Source organism: Ursus americanus, chromosome 6, assembly GCF_024610735.1.
Source record: "Ursus americanus isolate L20-20 chromosome 6, mUrsAme1.1.p, whole genome shotgun sequence".
Taxonomy (NCBI): Eukaryota; Metazoa; Chordata; class Mammalia; order Carnivora; family Ursidae; genus Ursus; species Ursus americanus.
This window is the reverse complement of record NC_142132.1, coordinates 69,541,039-69,564,707: the sequence shown is the minus strand read 5'-3', so window position 1 is coordinate 69,564,707 and position 23,669 is coordinate 69,541,039. Positions and strand designations below refer to the sequence as shown.

Sequence of the window (23,669 nt, the reverse complement as noted above, 5' to 3'; positions counted from 1 at the left end):
CCTGACCCACTCCAGACTATGCAATCAGAAATTCTAGGGCTGAAGCCCAGGGGTCTGGGTTTTAATAAGCCTTTATTCAAGCTTGGGAGACACTGTCAAAGAGGTCCCAAAGGGTAACAAATCAGAGCAGCTGAAGAGCAAGCGGTCACTGTTATCACACAGGGGCTTAGCAGTGAATGACCAAGAACAACAAACGCCTTCATCCACGTTCAGAGCAATCCACAACAGAGCCTCCAGTGATTTCTCCAGTACCGTGTTCTGTTACACCCACGATGTGCTCTAGAAAACAGACAAGCCAAGACGCCAGCTTTGTCCCCAAGCTGGTGGTGCTCTTTCCATCCTTGCCTTGCCTTTAGGGTGCCCTCTTCTTCCTCTGTCTGGCCTCCTTCCACCCTCTAACACTGACCCCAAGCTCCCTTTTCCCTCAGAAAGCCCTCTCTCAAAGTACCACCTGATGCTAGTGCTGCATAACGCGGCCCATCCCCCACCACAGTCTCAGCTTCCTCTGAACCCACCCCCCCCCAACAGCCCTTGCATCTTTCGATTTTTGTACTTTGAGATCACAACCCAGATGTGCATGCCTGCAGACGGTAGGCTTCTGACCACCTGTCTGTCTTTTTAAATTTGGAAGGATCTTCCCTGAATATTACCTTCATCACGCAGGCACGAAATGCGTTCGGGTGAAATGAAAATGTATTACATACATGCCCCGTACATGTAACGGGTAACAAATTATCAACCCATTGTTTAAAAGAGTGGGGGATGCTATCAACAAGTGAAATTCATTGACTTAAAAGTACACTGAGCATTTCCTAAGTGTGCTCACGTGTACCTTTACTGATCAAACACTCTTTCCCGGGAAGTAGTCCTGAACTTATGCTGGTCCAGTGTAATCTTCCCTTCTGATGACTGATGACAAGCATCTATAGCCCCCAAACCAAGGTAAATCTCTACATAAGATCAAAACGTGCCCTTTTAGGATTCATTTAGCCATTTGACAGATGGTGTGTGTTTGCTGTGTTCCAGGCATTGGGAGTGGTAAACAAAACTGACAAAATCCTTGAAATTCCAGGTTGGGAGTGAAACAGAATACAAACATTAATGGGGTCAATGTAGACAAATAAGAATTTCAGATAAGAGCTACGCATAAATAAGACTGGGTCATGAGACACAGGGATGGGGCGGGATGCTGCTTCAGCGGTGGTCTGGAAAAGCTTTCAGGAACCCCTCAGGCTGAGGCACAAATGCTTAGGACAGGACCACACAGATGGGTGGTGGCAGGGGACCTGCAGGTGGGACAGACAACTGTAAACCTTCTGCTCATTAACTCATCACATGAACTTCAAGAGTTAACTTAATGGAGATCAAGCTGAGTCCGCCAAATATATTCTTGTATTTCCTCCAACTGTCCTTCGGAGGACTTATTAATAGGTCAGAACATTCTAAAAAAAAAAAAAAAAAAAAAAAAGGAATTGAGGGGAAAAAGGGGAGGACTTCTCCGATTAATCTCTCTGTTTAGTCACAAATAATGAAAAATGTACTGTAGGAAGAACAGTTTTATTACAATTAGTTGTTCTTCCTTAGTCTTCAAACCATATTTGACAATAAATCGTAACATGTAGTAAGAGGAGAACCTCTTAGCTTCATAGGCAAGAGTCAGAACAGCATCATGAATGTGACATCAGGAAGCACTTAGCACCTGTCCTGCATATACCCAAATGTACTTGTGTAGATATTTACACTGAAGCCACATCCTCACGACAATGCAAAAGAGGAAAAGTGAACATGGGTAGTGAGTGATCATATGCTTGTAAAATTACGCATGGCACTGATGACAAATTCAAGAAATGGACACCATGTTCCGCTAAAACATCTTTAATTTGGCTATAGTGTCAAAGGGCTGTCTTAAATTGTCAAGTTTAAAGAGCGATTTTCTTTTCTTTGGTGATGACAATCCTTGAGGTTTTTCAACAACATATCTCTTCAACCTCTTAATATCTGAATATTGAATAGGCATACTAAGTATTAAAAATAATTATGATTCATCTAAATTAAAGAGATTCCAATGTGATTCTCTCTAAGTGGTGGTTTTCCATAGAGAAGCTGCTTGACAAGATTTAGTCCTGTTAAGAGGTAGCGATGCAGCCAGGAGACCACCCCTAAATCTCAGGAGAATTTCAGGATGTCTATGTTTTCATAGTTGCTAGCTCTTATACTACATTAACTCGATTTTACAGAATTAATTATGACACTAATTTTTCTGGTAGAGAACAGGAGTTACAAATTCCCAATGAATAATATGGAGCCTAATACTTTCTGTCATGACGACGTACAGGACAGTAAATAGGTTTTGAGCTTAAGTAAAGGTATAAGCAATGCTCCTTCTTGCTAACCTTCCCTATGCTACTTGGGCAACCACATGAAACTATTAAAGCAAAGCTTCTAGAACACTCAGATGCTAAGTCTACTCAAATAAAATTCTATTTCCCGAAACACATTTACCTGGCTGGTCCACAAATAATGAGGCCAATGGCATGGTTTTCGGATTCTTTATTAAGAGAGTTGACCAGGGACTGTTGCCGTCTGAGAGAGGTCTTATTCTAAAAGAGAAAGATGTTTAGTTTGATAGAACCACGTGATACACAAATTAGATTTTGACAGATATATGCCAACAACATTTTTAAGTAGGAAAGGGACCACAGTTGTATTGTTCTGAAGGGCTAACAAAGTACAAAAAAAACCCTTGAAATGAGACAGAAAACATATCAAAGTTTTTAAACTGCTTAACTACATAATAACATAATTTAGGAGGATAAAATCTTAGAAATGAAATTAATATTCAGATATCTCTGTACTATTCCAATTGCTTTTTAAAAAGTGAAGTCTGGCCAATGTGGATTTCTAAAAGGCACTGCTACCTGTCATGGTGTCTGCTGAAGTGCCCCCAGGTATCACACAGTTACCTTTCTTTGCTGTCACTTCTTTCTTTCATTTGAATTGAATTGGGTCCCCAGGTACAACCTTTTTTCTTGAAATTCTTTTTCACATCTTCAAATTCTTCCTGTCGGCCGACCGTGTTCCTTCCCCAGGTTTTGTTGCTTTCATCAGAAGTCACTAGGCGGAGAGCATCGCTCATTAACCAAGTACAAAACACCTGAAGTTCAATGAATCACATCAGCTGTACGACGACCTCAGTCGACATACGTCCACAGTGAAGAAACGTGAACGTGCCCTACTGATGGCAAACGTCTTCCTCTCATCATTAAAGTAGCCAGAAAGTGGAATGAGTTAAAAGAAAAGATAAACTGAACCTAAGCAACCAAAGCCTATCCTTAACGTTGCAATTTAATCTGATTTTTCATTAGTCCTCACAAATTTTGCTCAGTCATCACAACAGTTTGGCTACGGCTGCTTTTTAAACCCTCAAACTGTTGAACAGCTGCCCCACCCCCCTTGCTTTTTCTCCTGGCCTCACAGGGAGGTCTGTATCCACATTTAATATCCACATTTTGCTGACACGCTTCCACGCTATGCTTCTAGCCTTGAAGTGCGCTTGTACTTAGCCTGCAATGGATTCGGACATCACTGGGGAAAGTGGCTACTGTTACAACACCCTTAGAAAACCAAGCCCGTGAGTAGATGGTCCAAAGCACAATGTGAAACATTATGACGCATCTGCAGAGGGGAATACTCTATGGCCCTAAGAGATGAGGTTCAGATAAAGAGTGTCAAAATGTCTATATTACATATATGACGTAGACCCCATTTTATTAAAAAGTAAGTGTTAATGCCTGCGTGTGTATAAACACACATTACACGAGAAGTTAATAAACACAGGTATCAAACTTTTATTAAAGTGTTGACCTTTGAGGGAGACGACTGCTTATGGAAAGATGGAAACTGCACTTCTTTATAATCATGTTTTAAAACTGGCTGCATTACGGATGATGCTTGCTTTGTGTGTTTCAGTATTTCCACATTTTAAAATATACGTATCTATGTGGACAGAGGTGTTGTGTGTATGCACGTATATGTGTGTGTGCACGACAATCCTGAGTAAGTCGTTCGCTCCTCTTACTAACAGCGTCCCCGCAGAGTCAGAGAGGAAGGGGCGGGCAGTCTGCAGGTCCGGGGGAGCCGTGGGCTGGAGCAGACTGCAGGCGGCGGGATGGCCACACGGGACTCTCTCTCACCTACACAACCCACCAGCCTGTGCCCCCTGCGCCAGCAACAATCTTAGAGCTAGAGTTCCCTCATCTTCCTCCGCCCTGTCTTGATCTTATCTTCTGTTGTCTCTTCTGTTTGGACATTCACTAAACATTTACTGTCCTGAGAGCCGGGGAAGGGTGTGGTGCGGAGTCCAGGTTCTTGGAGACTCCTGGAATCCAGCATCGCGGCTTCAGAGCTACTGAATTTGGTCAGGTTTCATAACCTCTCTGTGCCTTCCTTATTGGGGGATCACGATAGAAGCTACTTCATGAGGCTGTTTTGAGACTTACATGGATTAACACATGGAAACAGCTTAGAATGGTGCGGGCACAGCAAGCGCTCAGGGGATGGTAACTGTTATCACGGTTGTGCTGGGGGCTGGGTCGCAAGGGCTCTGCCCGTGTGGAGCTTCTGGGCTGGCTGTTTCTGCCTCCACGAAACCGTCACAGACGCGTCATCACTACATTTAGCTAGCAGAACTTTCTTGGTTTTTGTCTGTTATGCAGATTGCTAAGTGGGACGGGGTGGAATAAGGGAGGGTTACGGACATCTTCAGCTTGTATCAATCATCTCTTTGGAAAAATATGCGCTCTAAGTTTACCATCTATTATGATACTCAGTTATTGAAAAACACCCCAAGCCTGTACAACGGCGGCAGGTTCCTGGAAGAACAGGGTGTTATGCGATGGACTTTTCCACCCTTTCATTCTATCAGACAACACGGTAAAGGTGTGTTTTACCCTTGCTTTAAGACATGCCCTGAAACTTGAATTCTCAGAGGATGACTTAAATTTGTTTCTTATTCCCAAAGAGAAGTGCGCCCTACATATGGTATCTTGTAATAATACCAACGATTAGAGTAAGCCAGAGGAAGTTACAGTAAGAAGATGTTTTGTGCAAATAGCAGATGTCTTTGGCAGACAGTGGTTCTGTATGATGGTGACATACTCATATTTTTATCCAAAGTCAAGCTCATATTGTATTTTTATTTTGCTATTTACTTTGGTGGTCTTTAAACAATTTGGGGGTCATCTCCTTTTTGTTCAATTTCACTGAAATGATTCTCATCTCTCTCAATACATATAATTATTCTCTCCTTCAGTTTCAGAGGTTTGGGTTTTTTTTTTTTTCTTTTCTTCTTACAATGCTTTCACAATAAATTTTCCTAAGTTTGCTCACATTTCCCCATCTTTGGTCCAGAGGAAATGTGTCAGACAACATCTACAACTAACAGTGAAAGGAAGTCTGTTCCTCTGAATCAGATGTGCCTGACCACCCAAGGGGAAAATCCTCACGATGAATAGACGCTCACGCTACAAGCGGCAGAGCACGGTGAGCGACTTGAAGGGCATAACGAGCTTCCAGGTAAGAATAATCATAAAAATAATGATCGAAACAACTGCCAACACATACAGAGCTCTTGCCACATGTATACACTTGACCCTTTCAAACTACTATGGTCCCCAATTTAGAGAAACAGAATCTGAAGCGTGATGAGGTTAAGAAAGTTGTCCAAAATCCCAGCACAGTAGGGCCAGAGCTGGGATTCAGTCCCAGGCAGTGTGGCTCCAGAGTCTATGCTCTTAACGGTCATGCTCTCCTGAATTGTAGAAACAGGATATCCATGCCCATCAGTGACCAGAGGGGACACAGAAACAAAGACAAGAGAAGCTGTTGGGAATACCTGGGGTATTTTTTTCTCCAAAGAAGTATAGTAAGTAGCAAAGAATTAAGATTGGTGAAGAAAGGAGAAGATGCAAGTCAATTATTTAATAGGGTAATGTAGGCTGATTACCACATTACTTATACACATATAAAACACGTTCTTGTTTTGCTTCACCTACTTTTTGGACTCACTTTTAAGAAATAGAACACAGGGGTGAGGCTAAAGCACTTCCTTTGCTCCTCAGAGACCAGGACAGACTGCATCATAAGGGTAAGGAAAGCAGCTACACACGGAGTGCACTACGCCCCACCCCCCCAGGTCAGAGCAGCACCACAAAGAGAGGTCTCCCCTGACCTTCCAGTTCCTCCAGTGGACAAAGAGAACCCAGAGGGGACGAGTACCCTCCCATCATTGTGGGTCACTTCTGCAGGAGCCCCTACTCTGATCTTGCACCAGGGGGCTTATTAAGGGGTGTCTATGGGGCTCAACCACTAGGAATCTGTGGAGATGGGGGGACAGGCTTGCAACAACCAGCACACGGATCTTGGCTGATGGCATTCACACTAGCAGTGCCCAACACAGTCATCTCAACCATCAGCTTCATTCATCTGCACAACTGAGTTGGGGTGCACTCTGACCATGGAGTTCTGTGCTGTGCAGATCTGTCTGATTCAGATTCTCAAACAAGGAGCTTTGCCAGCCCTAGGGCCCAGTTTGCCCATGCCCAGGGAGGGAGCTGAATCACAGCCCATCCACTGTAAAGAGTGTCTTCCAGCCCCCTCTGACCAGAAGGACTGGAAACAACTCCTAGAGGCTATGTGGACAAGCAGAACTTGAGCCAAGAGGCAGAAGGGCAGAGCTGATACTTTGTGGAGCAAAGCTAGTGGCCCTGTTCAGTCAGGCAACTTGGGATGTGGGTCAGCTTGAGGTAAGACAAACAAAGGGCTTTACCAGCTTTAGGGCTGCTTCTCCTGCTGCACCCAGGGAGGGAATCTAATTCATTTTCCTGCTTATCATTGAATACAGCCTTCAGCCATTCCAACTAGACCACGGGAAGCTTCACAGCCCATTCAACAGGCCTATGTAGAGTGTCCATATGTTAGGCCAGAAAACAAGTCTTTGTAAATACAAGAAGACTGAAGTTTTATCAAGTATCTTCTCTGACTTCATAGCATAAAACTAGAAATCAGTAATAAAAGAAAAACTGGAAAATTCATGAAGACATGAAAATTAAACAACATTCTCCTGAACAACCAATGGATCAAAAAATAAATTTAAGAGGGAAAAAAGTTTCTTGAGACAAACAAAAACAAAACAAAACATACCAGAACTTATGGGATGCAGCCAAAGTAGTTCTAAGAGGGAAGTTCATAGCAATAAATGCCTACATTAAGCAAGAAAGATCCTAAATAAACAACCTAACTCAACGCTGTAAAGAACTAGAGTAAAAAAGAAATGAGCCAAAAGTTAGCAGAAGGAAGAGAGTAATGAAGATCAAAGCAGAAAATGAAATAGAGAAAAAATGGAAAAGATTAACCACACTAAGAGTTGGTTCTTTGAAAAGACAAACAAAACTGACAAATCTTTAGCTAAACTAAACCAACAGAAAAAGAGAAAGAACCCAAATCAACAAAATTATAAATGAAAAAGGAGACATTACAACTGTTACCATAGAAATTCAAAGGATCATGAGTTTACCAGGAGCAACTATGTGCCAGCATAGTGGACATGCTAGAAGAAACTGAAAAAAATCACAGAAACATATAACTTGCCAAGACTGAATCAGGAAGAATTCAAAAATCTGAATAGGCCAATTATTCGTAAGGAGATTGACTTAGTAATCAAAAATCTCCCAATGAAGAAAAGCCCAGGACCAGTTGGCTTCACTTGTGGATTAACACCAATCCCTCTCAAATTCTTCCAAAAAATCCAAGAGGATGGATCACCCCTAAACTCATAAGGCAATCGTTACCCTGTTACCAAGACTAGAAAAGAGCATTACTAGAAAAGACAACTATGGGCCAATATCCCTGATGAACATAGATGCAAAAATTCTGAATAAAATACTAGCAAACAAAATTCAGCAGCACATTAAAAGGATCATTCACCATGATCAAGTGCGATTTATCCCTGGAATGCAAGGATGGTTCAACCTATGCAAATCAATCAACGTGATACACCACATTAATAGAATGAAAGAAAAGAATCATATGGTCATCTCAGTAGACACAAAGAAAGCATTTGACAAAATTCAATATCCATTCATGCTAAAAAGTCCTAACAAATTAGGCATAGAAGGAATATATCTCAACATAATAAAGACCATGAATGATGAGCCCACAGCTAACATCATCTCTATGGTAAAAGGTTGAAAGCTTTTCCACTAAGATCAGGAACAAGGGTGCCCACTCTCACCACTCCTATTCAACAGAGAAATAAAAGATCTCTATTCTGAAAACTGTAAGATATTGATGAAAGAAATCAGAGAAGACACAAATAAATGGAAATGTATCCTGTGTCCATGGACCGGAAGGAGTAACATTGTTAAAATGTCAATACGATTGAATGCCACCTATAGATTCAATGCAATCCTATCAAGATTCCAATGGCCTTTTTTACAGGAGTAGAAAAGCCTCTCCTAAAATTTTTATGGAATCAAAAAAAGACCATAAATAGCCAAAGAAATCTTGAGAAAGAAGAACAAAGCAAGAGGTATCATACTCCCTGATTTTAAGCAATGCTATAAAGTTAAAGTCATCAAAATAGTATGGTACTGGCATAAAAACAGACAAATAGACCAACAGAACAGAACAGAGAGCCCAGATGTAAACTCAATCATATATGGTCAACTAGTATTTGACAAGGGTGCCAAGAACACTCAATGCAGAAAAGACTCTTCAATATTCACATGTGAAAGAATGAAAGTGAATCCATATATTATACCATTCACAAAAATTAATTCAAAATAGATTAAAGACTTAAATATAAGACCTGAAACCATGAAACTCTGAGAATATAAGAATAAAGCTTCTTGACAGGGGTCTTGGTAATGATTTTTGGATATGACACCAAAAGCTCAAGCAATAAAATAAAAAAAAGTAAGTGGGACTACATCAAACTAAAAAGTGTCTATACAGCAACAAAAGTGGAAAGACAACCTATAGAATGGGAAAAAATATTTGAAAACCATATACCTGGTAAGGGGCTAATAACCAAAATATATATAAAAAAAAACCCCACATAACTCAATAGCAAAAAATAAAGTAACCCAATTAAAAATAGGCAAAGGTCTTGAACAGACATTTCTCCAAAGAAGATATATGAATGGCCAACAGGCACATGAAAGATGTTTGACATCACTTAGTAATTTGGAAAATGCAAATGAAAACCACAATGAGATATCACCCCACACATTTTAGAATGGCCACCCTCAAGAAGACATGAGATAACAAACACTGGTGGGGATGTGGAGAAAAGGGAACCCTTGTTCACTGCTGGTGTGATTGCAAATTGGTGCAGCCCCTACAGAAAACAGTATGCAGCAGCCTCAAAAATTGAAAATAGAACTACCATAGGATCTAGCAATTCCACTTCTAGGAATATATCCAAAGGAAATGGAAACACTAACTTGAAAAGATATCTGTACCCCCATGTTCATAGCAGCATTATTTACAATAGCCTAAACATGGAAACAACCCATGTGTCCATCAATGGATGAATGATTATAGAAGATGTGATATATACATATGATGGAATGTTGCTCAACCTTAAAAAAGAATGAGAGCCTGCCATTTGTAACAACATGGATGGACCCAGGGGACATTAATTTAAGTGAAATAAACCAGACAGAAGAAGACAAATACTGTATGATCTCACTTATACATGGAATCTAAAAAAAAGAAAAATCACAGAAAAAGAGATCAGACTTGTAACCAGCGGTGGAGGGTGGAGGAAGGGGGAATAGGAGGAAGGTGGTCAAAGGGTATAAACTTCGAGTTAAAAGATAAATAAGTACTAGGGATGTAATGTGCACGATGACTATAGCCAACACTGCTGGATGATATAAAGAAAAGTTGTTAAGAGAGTAAATCCTAATAGTCTCATCACAAGGAGAACAAATTTTTACCTTTTTCTTTTTTCTTTCTTTTCTTTTTATTGTATCTATATGAGAAGATGGATGTTAGCCAAACCTATTAAGGTAACCAGTTCACAATATATATACATCAAACCATCACGACGTATGCCTTAAACTCATAGAGTGATGTATATCAATTATTCCTCAATAAAACTGGAAAAAATTAGAACTACCATATGATCCAGCAATTCTACGTCTGGGCATTTATTTGAAGAAAACAAAAATTTTAAGTCAAAAATATATATGCACTCCCATGTTCAGGGCAGCATTATTTAGAATAGCCAAGACAGGAAAACAACCTACGTGTCCATCAGTGGATGAATGGATAAAGAAAATGTGGTGTGGCTATACAATGGGATATTATCCAGCCAAAAAAAGAAAGAAATCTTGCCATTTGCAACAACATGGATGCACCTTGATGGCATCGTGGTAAGGGAAGTAAGTCAGACAAATACTGTATGATCTTATTTATATGGGGAATCAAATTTTTTTAAAATGAGCTCATACATACAAAGAACAAATTGGTGGTTGCCAGAAGCAATGGGTGAACGAAACGGGAGAGGTGGTCAAAAGGAACAAACTTCTGGGTATAAAATAAATAAGTCACAGGGATATAATGTATAGCGTGCTGATGATAGTTAATAACACTGCATTGCATATGACCCTTGAACAGCATGGTTTTAAACTGTGCAGGTCCACTTATATGTGGATTTTTTTTTCAATACGTACAATATAGTTTAGTAAATGTATTTTCTCTTCCTTATGATTTTCTTAATATTTTCTTTTCTCCGGCTTACTTTATTATAAGAATACAGTATATAGACAAGGAAACAGTCAAAAAAACTAAGCGGCAGCCCACAGAATGGGAGAATATATTTTCAAATGACACTACAGATAAAGGACTGGTATCCAAGATCTACAAAGAACTTCTCAAACTCAATACACGAGAAACAAATAAACAAATCAAAAAATGGGCAGAAGATATGAACAGACACTTTTCCAATGAAGATATACAAATGGCTAACAGACACATGAAAAAATGTTCAAAATCATTAGCCATCAGGGAAATTCAAATTAAAACCACACTGAGATACCACCTTACGCCAGTTAGAATGGCAAAAATGGACAAGGCAAGAAACAACAAATGTTGGAGAGGATGTAGAGAAAGGGGATCCCTCCTACATTGTTGGTGGGAATGCAAGTTGGTACAGCCACTCTGGAAAACAGTGTGGAGGTCCCTTAAAAAGTTAAAAATTGAGCTACCCTATGACCCAGCCATTGCACTACTGGGTATCTACCCCAAAGATACAGACATAGTGAAGAGAAGGGCCGTATGCACCCCAATGTTCATAAAAGCATTGTCCACAATAGCTAAATCATGGAAGGAGCCGAGATGCCCTTCAACAGATGACTGGATTAAGAAGATGTGGTCCATATATATAATGGAATATTACTCAGCCATCAAAAAGAATGATTTCTCAACATTTGCTGCAACATGGATGGGACTGGAGGAGATAATGCTAAGCGAAATAAGTCAAGCAGAGAAAGACAATTATCCTATGGTTTCACTCATTTATGGAACATAAGAAGTAGCAGGAAGATCGGTAGGAGAAGAAAGGGATAAAGAAAGGGGGGTAAACAGAAGGGGGAAGGAACCATGAGAGACTTTCGACTCTGGGAAATAAACTGAGGGCTTCAGAGGGGAGGAGGGTGGGGGAATGGGATAGGCTGGTGATGGGTATTAAGGACGGCACGTATTGCATGGTGCACTGGGTGTTATACGCAAGTAAAGAATCACGGAACTTTAAAAAAAAAAGTAAAAAAATAAATAAAATAAAATATCAAAAAAAAGAATACAGTATATAATACATATAACATGGAAAATACGTGTTCATTGACTGTTTATGGGATTGGTAAGACTTCTAGTCAACAGCAGGCTATAAGTAGTTAAGTTTCTGGGGAGTCAAAGTTATATGTGGATTTTCAACTGCACAGCGCGGTGGTGCGGGGGGCGGTGGTGGTCAGCAGCCTTAACCCCCATGTTGTTTCTAGGTCAACTGCATATACAAATATCAGATAATATGTTATATGCCAGGAATTAGTATAATGTTGTATGTCAATTATATCTCAATTAAAAAAAGAAGAAAATTAGACTAAGAAATGTAAAACCAAATTTTGCTTTCTGAATAGCTGTGACACCTATTAATATCACGTGTTAGTTACAATGAGCTGTAATACACCTCTGGTTAGATGGAATCCAAGTCAGGTAAGGACAGAAATCCCCACAGGAGCCCCTGTACCCAGGGAGAACACTTACGTTGTATCGCTCGGAGCCGAGGAATCACTGTGGGGCTACTCGGTGGACTGGAGCCGTTGCTGTTCAAACTCTTCCGTTTGTCCAAGTTGGGAGAGGCCTGGACGGTGATTTTATGCTGGAAATCTATTGGATATGCAAAGAAGTGAGAATTGAGATTTCATGGTTTTAGGCTCTATTCACAGGCATTTCATCAGCACAAGCAGTAAGAGGAAAATCTGCCAGAGGGTAAGAAGGAAGTGTCTCTGGATCTGTTTCTTGTTTCCTTCTTATCTTCCTTTCAGGGCTTGAGTCAATACTAGTCAGAGTCTACGAGGACGCCTGGGTGGCTAAGTCGGTTGAGTGTCTGCCTTCGGCTCAGGTCATGATCCCAGAGTCCCGGGATCGAGTCCCGCACTGGGCTCTGTGCTCTGCGGGGAGCCTGCTTCTCCCTCTGCCTCTGTCTCTCATGAATAATTAAATAAATCTTTAAAGAAAACAATTGGAGTCTATGATATGTTACGTACAGTCAGACACATGGTCACAGAACAATGGGACATCATTGAGTGCTTGTAAAGCCTAACGATCTCCTAGGAAGAAAAGTTACATGAGGGGAAAACAAATTCGAAAGAGGAGACACCCTGGATTTCAATGAGTCCTGCTTCCATCACGAACAAACTCAAACCAGCAAGGAACGCTCTGAGCTTGTCTCCTCAACTGTTGGACAGACACAACCAATACTGCACAGTGTTGCTGTGGTGATTAAAAGAGAATATGCAATTGCACTACTAGGTGTTTACCCCAAAGATACAGACGTAGTGAAGAGAAGGGCCATATGCACCCCAAAGTTCATAGCAGCACTGTCCACAATAGCTAAATCGTGGAAGGAGCCGAGATGCCCTTCAACAGATGACTGGATTAAGAAGATGTGGTCCATATATACAATGGAATATCACTCAGCCATCAGAAAGAATGATTACCCAGCATTTGCTGCAACATGGACGGGACTGGAGGAGATAATGCTAAGCGAAATAAGTCAAGCAGAGAAAGACAATTATCATATGGTTTCACTCATTTATGGAACATAAGAAATAACAGGAATATTGGTAAAAGAAGGAAGGAAAGAATGAAGGGGGCGTAAACAGAAGGGGGAATGAACCATGAGAGACTATGGACTCTGGGAAACAAACTGAGGGCTTCAGAGGGGAGGGGGGTGGGGGATTGGGATAGGCCGGTGATGGGTAGTAAGGAGGGCACATATTGCATGGTGCACTGGGTGTTATATGCAAGTAATGAATCATGGAACTTTACATCAAAAACTAGGGATGTACTGTATGGTGACTAACATAACATAATAAAAAATTATTACAAAAAAAATAAAACAGAATATGCAGGTTATAAGGGGTTTGGGACATGCCACCCCTCAAAACACTTCCCTTAACCTATCACATTTCTTCATGACTGTCCACTCTTCACCAAACCTAGTAGAAAAATACTCCGGTCTGTTTCTTTAGGTCTTCATTTCCGTATGAAGGCTCCCCTGCCATATCAAACTTATGTTAAATAATTTTTATGCTTTTCCCCCCCGCTGTTAATCTGTCTTTGACAGTTTGATTTTGAGACCCAGCCGGGGATCCTAAGAGGGTCAAGGAAAACTCCCCTAACCCTGCCCCAGTTAAAAGCATTCTGTAGTCCTATGACCTCATGGGAAGATGAGCAGCTGTCACAAAAGTGTATGCCAACAACCAGGAATACATGGAAGGAGGACTAAATATTAGCAGAGGGAAGAGCAGAGTGTCTGGGAAAACTTTGTCAACTGTTGGAAAGTTATCAAAACCTCAGGCACAGGTAAAAGAAATTACTGGGTGTTCTGAAAGTGCACTGCTGAGCTTAACCTTTGATTTTCTACTGGCTGTTTTTACAGCTTGGTAGGGGCAGAGGTTAACTTGTAGATTCTGTCTGGTGATGATGCAAACAATTTCCATCTGCTGTGAAAGACAATCCCAAAGGTTACAGTTTATGGCCACACCGGGCCCTAACCAGGTTTGTATTTAACCTAGCAATCTAACCCTAACATTCCCTTGTTAAATTGCCCATAAATACTTAGCTCCTCAAATTCTCACTGAAACCAATTTTAACTGGTTGCCCTAATTATTAGTGAGTTGGATAAAAATCTTTGACACGCGTTCATTTCATATTTGCAAGAGAGCTGTAATTTTCCTTTTCGAAAATTATACTTTACACTTTAAAGAACTTTAAAGAACCACTTGGTATTTGAAAGGAGGAGGAGCTGGAATTTGGCAGGCAAGACATCTCTCCAATCATTCATGCTGGACATCTGAACATTTTTTTTTTAAAGATTTTATTTATTTATTTGACAGAGACAGCCAGCGAGAGAGGGAACACAAGCAGGGGGAGTGGGAGAGGAAGAAGCAGGCTCATAGCGGAGGAGCCTGACATGGGGCTCGATCCCAGAATGCTGGGATCACACCCTGAGCCGAAGGCAGACGCTTAACGACTGCGCCACCCAGGCGCCCCCATCTGAACATTTTTAATATTGTCTTCTTCTCCCTGGCCCTCCATATCCAAGCAAACACAAAATATCTTGTCAATTCTGTGTTCTAGATTCATCCGAGAGCTGGAGTGGGAGATTTATAGTTTAGCTTCTGGAAGTAGAAAACTCCACATGTGAATCCCAGCTTAGCACTTACCAGCCACATGAATTTGGGGGAGGCATCTCAGTATCTACATGTACAAAAATGGAAAAAAAATCACGATTCCTACTTTGTAGGACCACAAATTACAGAGAATTCTCGGCTTGGGGCTCAGGGCGGAATCTGTGCTTGATGCATGTTATCGATTCCTGCTATTCTCTGCACCCCCACTGCCACCACCATTCCACCCTGGAGCTGCCACAGGTCCTCTTTTGATCTTCCTGCATCTGCACTGGGCCCCTTGGGTCTAGCTCACAGCAGCCAGATGCATTTTTAAAATGTATGCCACCCCACATCAGTCCCCTGCTGACAAGTCTTCAAAGGCTCTGCATTACTCTTCTTAAGTTACAGAGATCGAAATCGTAACACACTCTGTAAGCCCCTCAAGTCCACGTCTGGGCTCTTCATGCCTCCAGCCTCATTTTGCCCCGTTCTCCTATCACTTGCTATGGTCTGAACTGGGGGTCAGCAAACTTTTACTATGAAGTGCCACACAGGAAATATTTCAGGCACTGTGGGCCATATGGCTTCTGCCACAGCTACTCAAACCTGCTTATTTAGCGAGAAATCAATCGTTTGCGATACATAAATTTGTTCCAATACAACTTTATGGAAATGGCAATTTAAATTTCATATAATGTTCACGTGCCATGACATATCGTTCTTCTTAATCTTTTCAAGAGTTTAAAAGTGCATGAACCATCATTCTGTGGGCTGCACAGAACGGCTGGTGGGCTGGATGTGTTGACCCCTAGACAAACCACAGCGGTCTTTTTCAATTCCTGGGAGGAACCAAGCCTTCTTCGCACGTGCTCACTGCCTGTTCTCTTCCTTCCCCCTCTATATTCAGTCAATTCTTAACTTCAAGTCTCAATTTAAATGTTACTTTTTTAGGATGACTTCTACGCTCTCCTTAAAGCAGGTGACACCTCTCTGCTCATGACTATCGCATGACCCTACCCTCATAGCAGTTAATCATCTTAGCGAGTAAATAAGTATTTAATTATTAGCTTAGGGCTCACCTCCCTGCCCCCAGGACAACGTCAGCTCCATTCGGGCAGGGGCCAGAAATCTCCATCACAGTGGCACCCCACTGCGGGCTGGCACAGTGCCTCACCCAGAAAAGGTACTTAGGAAATCTTCGCTGAGTCAATATTTTCTCTGTTTAAGATTGTAAGTAACACAAGGGCAGAGATCATGTTTATTTTCTCGTAATCCCTACTACTTGACCACGGTCAATCCGCAAGTATTTGTTGAATGAGAAGATGGTGTCAGGTTTTGCAGTAGAATCAAACTGGAGCTTACAGTTTACTGCTGAGAAATACATAGCAGGGGCTATGGTGGTTTGGAAGACAAAGTGAGTGGAAACAAAGTACCAGATAGGAGGCTTCTTCCATCTACCAAGTGAGAAAGAAGAAAGACCTGACCAGGCAGAGCAGTTAAAGAGAAGAATGTGTGCAAGGGAACAGTTTAGCAGGACATGGTGACAGACTGGATTGGGGGGCAGGGGAAAGAATAAAAGAAAGAAATCCCCTTACCCTTAGATACCAAAGAGTTTATTTTAGATCGAAGTGCCTTGTGAAGGTTCAATGAGCCCTGTGACATGTCATAACACTCTGGAAGCAAATTCGCCGGGAGATTCCAGCCCTCAGAACAGAAGGGCAGAAGGCGGGTATGTTCTTCCCATACTCAGAACCAGAACAGAGAACCAACTCACAGCATGTGAGCCATAAACCAAGTGGGACAGATGATGGCCGGGGAACCAACAGAACATTTGCGAGGCCAAGGAGGAGCAGCAAAGATACAAAACTGTATTTCAACAATACCCAAGCTTCAGAGTGCTTCTGATCTTCTAAAAATGTCTAATTTCTCTCTCGCTCAAAAAAAGGGCACTCTTTATGTTTTTAAACATAAAGAAAACATTCTTTATTATAAACATCCTTGTCCCTATAAAGTGGGGAAAGGTTGACTCTGTCCCAATGATACGTTTAAGAAACTGGCTGGGGGGCGCCTGGGTGGCACAGCAGTTAGGCGTCTGCCTTCGGCTCACGGTGTGATCCCAGCGTTCTGGGATCGAGCCCCGCATCAGGCTCCTCCGCTATGAGCCTGCTTCTTCCTCTCCCACTCCCCCTGCTTGTGTTCCCTCTCTTGCTGGCTGTCTCTATCTCTGTCAAATAAATAAATAAAATCTTAAAAAAAAAAAAAAAGAAACTGGCTGGTGTTATTTTTCTTTGTACTTGAGAGAATAATTTTCTTGTGGCAGATTATTGTGAGGTCCACAGGCTTTTGGGTAAAACCTACCCCAGTATTTTTATGGGCAATGTTTCACAATAGTCTTAGAGGGAATAATCACTTTGGCCCTGAAAGTAGTCGTATTCGCATGTACGTACACCCACTCTCACACCGCACACACGAGGCAGATGACTGGGGCAGGCTTTTGGCGTTTCTGAAGTGCTTGAAATTGGAACGCCATCGCTCTAGAAACATACCCACTTTTCAAGGCTTCAAAACCTCTATGCCTTGTTTTATATGTTCTAAAAATACAGCTTTGGCTTAAGATAAACATAATGCAGGGCGAGTGAAAGAAAGTGGTTACAATAGAAAAATATCTACCATGATCACTTTTTCTTCCTACAAATTCCAAGACTTCACAAAATATAATTTAAAAACTCTTGTCTTAGATTATGTTGCCTCATTTTGTAAGCATCTACCCTTCTTTGGCTGGGTCCCATGGAGGACTGCCAGCGGGAAGAACTACATTTGAGTTTTCCAGCAGTAAAGCCATCACAGCTATAAATAGCCATAAGATTAAAAGTTATCCTCAGTGATTCTGAAGGCCAAAATTATGATAAGTATTCACATTTAATAACAAGGTTCTGAGAGGGGTACAGGCACAGATACTAAAAGGCAGTTTGTAGAAGTCTCAAATATGTTTCTGAGAAAAAATTTTTTTTTTTAAAAGAAATTTATTTATTTGACAGGGACAGCCAGCAGAGAGGGAACACAAGCAGGGGGAGAGGGAGAGGAAGAAGCAGGCTCCCAGCAGAGGAGCCTGATGTGGGACTCGATCCCGGAACGCTGGGATCACGCCCTGAGCCGAAGGCAGACGCTTAACGACTGCGCTACCCAGGCGCCCCCTCTGAGAAAATTTTTAAGCTAGTTACACATGGGAAAATTCCTGCAAAAGGGGTTGGAATAATTTGGTACACTGAAAGGAAAGCATCGCTGCCATTCAACCTACTGCCTGTCAGATGCTTCTTCCTTAATAGTGTACCATTAAATAGTTCTAACATTTGGTAACTCAAAGAATTTACTAGAAGACAGTAACTTCTTTGAACTTAAGGCACAAATAACTGCTTTCTCTTCTATATTAAGCAAAATTCCTGAAGGAGAAAAATAAGTATTGTTACGGTTATCATTCTTCTTGAATCTTTGGACATGTAACCTGCTTTGGGACACTGTGCAAGTAAATTGGGGGGGGGGGCATGGGGGGTGAAGAGTTGGATTCTAAAGAGAAACGGTTTCCACAGTGGTACTCGTGTGACAACAATGTAGCATCACCTTGTGGCCAGAAGAAGTAAATGCCATACTTAATTACAGCAACTGAATTTCATTCCTTCAAGATGAATTCAGATTATAGCAGATTTTGGAGGGTATGTTTTAACTGGAATCATTTATTAAGTGCCGCAAGGTAAATAAATGTGTAACTAAAATTCTTAGAGAGAGAAAAGTCCAAATAGTGCAATCCAGGAATAATATATATCTAGCAAAAATAGTCCGATGCATTCAGTCTCCTTTGAATGAATACAAGATATTGGCCAAACACGATTTGAGAAGAAAAACAGGAGTGAAAGTGACCTCAGTAATCCTGAGATATGGTCTTTAATCATTCAACCACTGAAGATTAAAGAATCATTGGAATGATTTAATTTTTTCTCTCACGTTTATTCTCTAGCAGTTTCTCATTGGCCACCCCCCTCCAAAGTTTCCCAAGGAATCAGTGAATATTAATCAGGATAACATAGTCACAACACAGAGAGAAGGCCGATATAGCTAAGAACTGGAGAAAATGCAGATGGAGTGCCTCTCTCAATTTTTCTATCATCTACACTTGAAAGCAGAAGCCTCATCATAAATAAAATAGTCTATTTTAAATTAAATGTCTGACATACAAGATAGCACAGTCCATGGTCCGCCAAGTTACACTTTGGCTACAAGGCAAACTTCAGAAGAGAACCTGAAAAAGCAACTTTTTTTCTCCCAGAGAGGCCAAAGTAAAATGAGTAAGGACCCACAGCCCATTCTCACTTCAGCAAACCAAATAATCACTAATGTATACTGTATACTGCCACATATCAGCGATTTTCTGATCAGCTGAGGGTTTCTGCAATAACCTAGACAGTCACATTATGTTGCAAGCCTTCCAGTACTTTGTAATAAGTAATTTTTTACAAGACAATTTATACATACTTTATATATATAACAAAACTGTTGATACTGTTATTTCAAATCAGTTTCCACACCATTAACAAACATCTTAGGACAACACTAGCATCCTTAAAGAGACTCTGTAATACCTATAGAGAGAAATGGAGAGATAAGGAGAACAGATAGTTAATGCACATTCCATAAAGTGCAGCCAGCTCTCCTTCTGTCGCCATTCTTCCCCAGTATTAGAAGAATCACAAAATACGGGGGCAGGAGGAGGGGTTTTTGGTTTTTCCTTAAATCAAGTATAACATGTAATGTTAAAGAATTTAATTTCACGAATTGATCGATGTTTGCTATTTTCTATTCTGTTCAGTTTCTTCTAATACATTACCATGTTTAAAACTGTCACAATGTTTTAAAATCCAGGGGGAATAAAAATGAACCAGTAAATCTAGAGAAGCTTTTAAAAATACTTGCATCTCCCATGAAAACTGACAGGCATATAATTGAAGTACTTGATATATTTTGTTGAAGGTACAAACAACGTCTCTGTTGTTCAGGATTTTTTCACCAGGACACGCAATGCTGTTCAGTGCCATCAACTAAGAAGGAATTCTGCTTTGATCTCAAAAGGAGTAGATCTATGAATCCACTTTCAGGAAAGCATGCCGAGAGAGCACTCCGCACCAAATGTGCTTTAAGGCCCGACTGATGCTTTGTGCACGTGAACATGAACCTGAGTTAGGTCATTATGTTATGACCACGAACTGAAGCAATCAAGTGAAGATATTTATTCACGTGATGTTTTATTTTTTTATTTCATTTTTTTAAAGATTTTACTTATTTATTTGAGAGAGAGAGAGAGAGAGAGAGAGAGAGATCACAAGCAGGGGGAGGGGTAGAGGGAGAAGCAGACTCCCAGCTAAGCAGACAGCCCCAGGCAGGACTCGATCCCACATGACCCGAGCGGAAGGCAGACACTTCACCCACGTGAGTCACCCAGGCGCCCTTCACGTAATGTCTTAAAATCTCATTCTCCCATCTCTTCCTAGTGCTAAAGAAGCAAAGCCGATTACAGAATCGACATTCAAAACTCTTACGAAACAGGAGGATGAAAATCATACCTGAAGGTAAACTGATTCGATGGCCATCTTTGAGCTTTAACCGACTTCTCCTGAACTTCCCCTTCCTCTTCTTGACATTGGGCTTCTCCTGGTTTAACTGGAATATCAAAATGTTGAGCTCCCGCTCGAGCACGTCGATCTCCCGCTCCGCGAGCTGCTGCTCCCGCCGCCTGAGCAGCGCCTCCTGGGACTTCTGCTGGAGCGCGGCTCGGGTCAGCTCCTCCTCGCGGGACCGCAGCTCCTGGGGCAGACAGCACACCCGGCGTTAAGCAAGAATCAGGCTCTCCTGCTCTTCCGCTCATCCCCTGGCCACTCCGGTCCTCCTGGGACAGCACTCTCCTGGCAGTCAGGACCGTCGGAGCGCAGATCTTTCTAGCACAGCACTGACTTAGACGACAACTAAAGCCTTGTGCGGGCTCCATCAAGCGCTCTCAGTCTTGGGGTCCCCAAAAGGCATCGCAATTTTTTCACACCTGATTTTAACATTTCTCTTTCATATCTAGCCTTCATAAATCCCCTGACACATAAAATGTACAATATAGAGCAACAAAGTACAGGTGGGAACGACCCTTTTCCAAATAAAGCCAAAAGTTAGAGCTTGACTAATTAAAGGATAATTATTCTCCTTACAAAAGACTGCAGTTCAGATTTCTTTACTTTGGAAGAACTTCTTTAGGTTACTTAAGAATTTGCTCAGAGATTGAAACATCATGGTGGAGAGGTTACAGGAAAAACAAAGCTAATCTGTTTGAAGTCAGCTGAAGGTCCATCAGAAATGAAAATGAGCATCTCTAAAACGGTAAGTCAATGGAAAATGAACTTTTCAGGACCCCATGGATGAATGCAAAGTATCATGTTATACACAGGTCTCATGTATTAGCCCATAAAAATCCCTCTGTCACGATGCTTACTGATTAAAGTCTAACTTACTCTTGGTTTTATTAACTTCATAGAAAAAGCTATGAATTGAAGAATATAGTTAATCCTTGAACAACATGGGGTTAGGAGTACTGACCCTCCCCCCCACCATGCCATCTAAAATCTATAAATAACTTTTGACTCCCCCAAAACTTAGCCACTAATAATAGCCTAATATTGCCAGGAAGTCTTTCTGATAACACAGTTGATTAACACGTATTTTGTATATGTATTAAATAGCGTATTCTTACAATAAAGAAAGCTAGAGAAAAGGAAATGTTATTAATAACAATGAAGAGAAAATACATTTACAGGACTATACTGTGTTTATTGAAAAAAGCCACGTGTAAGCGGACCCACACAGTTTGAACCCATGCTGTTCAAGGGTCAACTGTACTTTTGTTCCTATTAGGAAAGAAGTATTCAATAGCAAGATTCGATGGCCATCTTTGAGCTTTAACCGACTTCTCCTGAACTTTAGAGCAAGAGCTCTACAAAGTTTTAAAATCACATCTCCATCTTTATTTCATTTCTATAAAAGTATCTGTCCTTTTGCAGAGACATAAATATTCCTTTGAGGGCTGAACTATTTTCTCTTCTTGGTTACCCTGCTACTAAATCAAGCACTCACACAGAAATCAAGGTACTTGCAGACTTTTACTTATACTGCTCCAGAAAATTTAATCTTAGACCATCCTAATACCAAGATCTTTGTTAGAAACTGTAGATGCCTTCTCAGATGGAGCTTTGGGCTGGGAGCTCTGGGAGCTCTGAGCATCAGGCAAACATGTCATACTTTATATAAGCGGGCCCACTTTATACAGCCTACCTCAAGAATACTGATGCATGAAAGGACACTATCAAATAAAGCTCATGGGAGAAACCAGAGCTGAACCATGGGACTAAAATGTCAACTCAAGTCTACTAATCCCTTGGACTTTTTATAGATGGGTTCAAAGAATATTTGGAGGCTATTGGTAGGTACAATTACCATAGAAGAAAACACAGAAGACCCTCCTTCCACAAATAAATATAATGGTATCAAGAAGAGACTAGGGAGCTCTAAAAAACAAAACAAAAAATTATTCAGATCAAAGTAATTCTGAATTTATCATAAGTTTACCAAAGTGGGCTGAAATTCACCTTTGAAACATGCTTTAAATTTATTTTTTCTAAACAAACTTCATAAAATTGCAAAGATTTACTTAAGACCAGTTGATATTCAAGTCACTTCTGGTGATACATACCAGTAGTTGATTCTTATTTATAAGGAGATCAGTATTTTTTCATTACATTGCTCCAGACATAAATTACTATTTATTATGTGAGAAGGAAAAAAAAGGAAAAGAAAACGGTAGATATTAGAAAAAAATTCTGGAATCTGTTATTTAACTGATGGCCTTCTCCAACAAGTTTGTCCAAACTGGAGATCTTACTGTCGTGTATTTGGAGACAGAGGATACTTCCCAGTGAACTTCCAATTTCTAACTCGTTACTGTCTGCCCTTTTGTTAAGATACTGCTTTTCAATGGTGTTGGTATCAATCCAATTAGCTACTGTAAAATGAAATGGCATGAGGAACAGATTAAGGGCAGCCAATTCAATTAGGCTTTTTGTATGTGACTACTACAATAATTGAAAAAGAAACCATGTTTAATTCCAGGTCCCAGGCTAAAACGTGGATCCTCCAGCAATGACTTTATAAATTAAAAAAAAAGGGGCGCCTGGGTGGCACAGCGGTTAATCGTCTGCCTTCGGCTCAGGGCGTGATCCTGGCGTTACGGGATTGAGTCCCACATCAGGCTCTTCCGCTATGAGCCTGTTTCTTCCTCTCCCACTCCCCCTGCTTGTGTTCCCTCTCTCGCTGGCTGTCTCTCTCTGTCGAATAAATAAATAAAATCTTTAAAAAAAAAATTATTTGCCCAAGACTTCGTAAGAGGAAAAAAAAATCAAAAGAAAGCAGCCAAAGTACTTTTCCTTCTGAATGAATTTTAAAACAGTCAAAAATAAAAGAAAAAAAAAAGGCCTGGAGTATTAGAACCCCTTTGAATACTCTGAAATTACGAAGCACACACAAAAATTCTTTTGGTTGCTGAGAATTTCTAAGCAGTAATATTTGTTTAATTGCTTGGCACGGGCCAGTCTAGTAATGGCCAATCCAGATTCCTGGCACTAGATG

General features: G+C 40.9%; 1 protein-coding gene across 1 annotated transcript in view; it reads right to left on the bottom strand.

The window, feature by feature from the left end:
* Nucleotides 1–23,669, bottom strand: part of MAP3K21 (mitogen-activated protein kinase kinase kinase 21) — a 56,556-nt gene that overhangs the window by 5,351 nt on the left and 27,536 nt on the right. The window contains exons 5-8 of the mRNA XM_045783276.2: nucleotides 20,573–20,813; nucleotides 12,328–12,450; nucleotides 2,964–3,114; nucleotides 2,503–2,600 (exon numbers count right to left, since the gene is read on the bottom strand). Coding sequence (XP_045639232.2) covers nucleotides 2,503–2,600; nucleotides 2,964–3,114; nucleotides 12,328–12,450; nucleotides 20,573–20,813 — 613 coding nt within the window. The remainder of the gene's footprint in view (nucleotides 1–2,502; nucleotides 2,601–2,963; nucleotides 3,115–12,327; nucleotides 12,451–20,572; nucleotides 20,814–23,669) is intronic.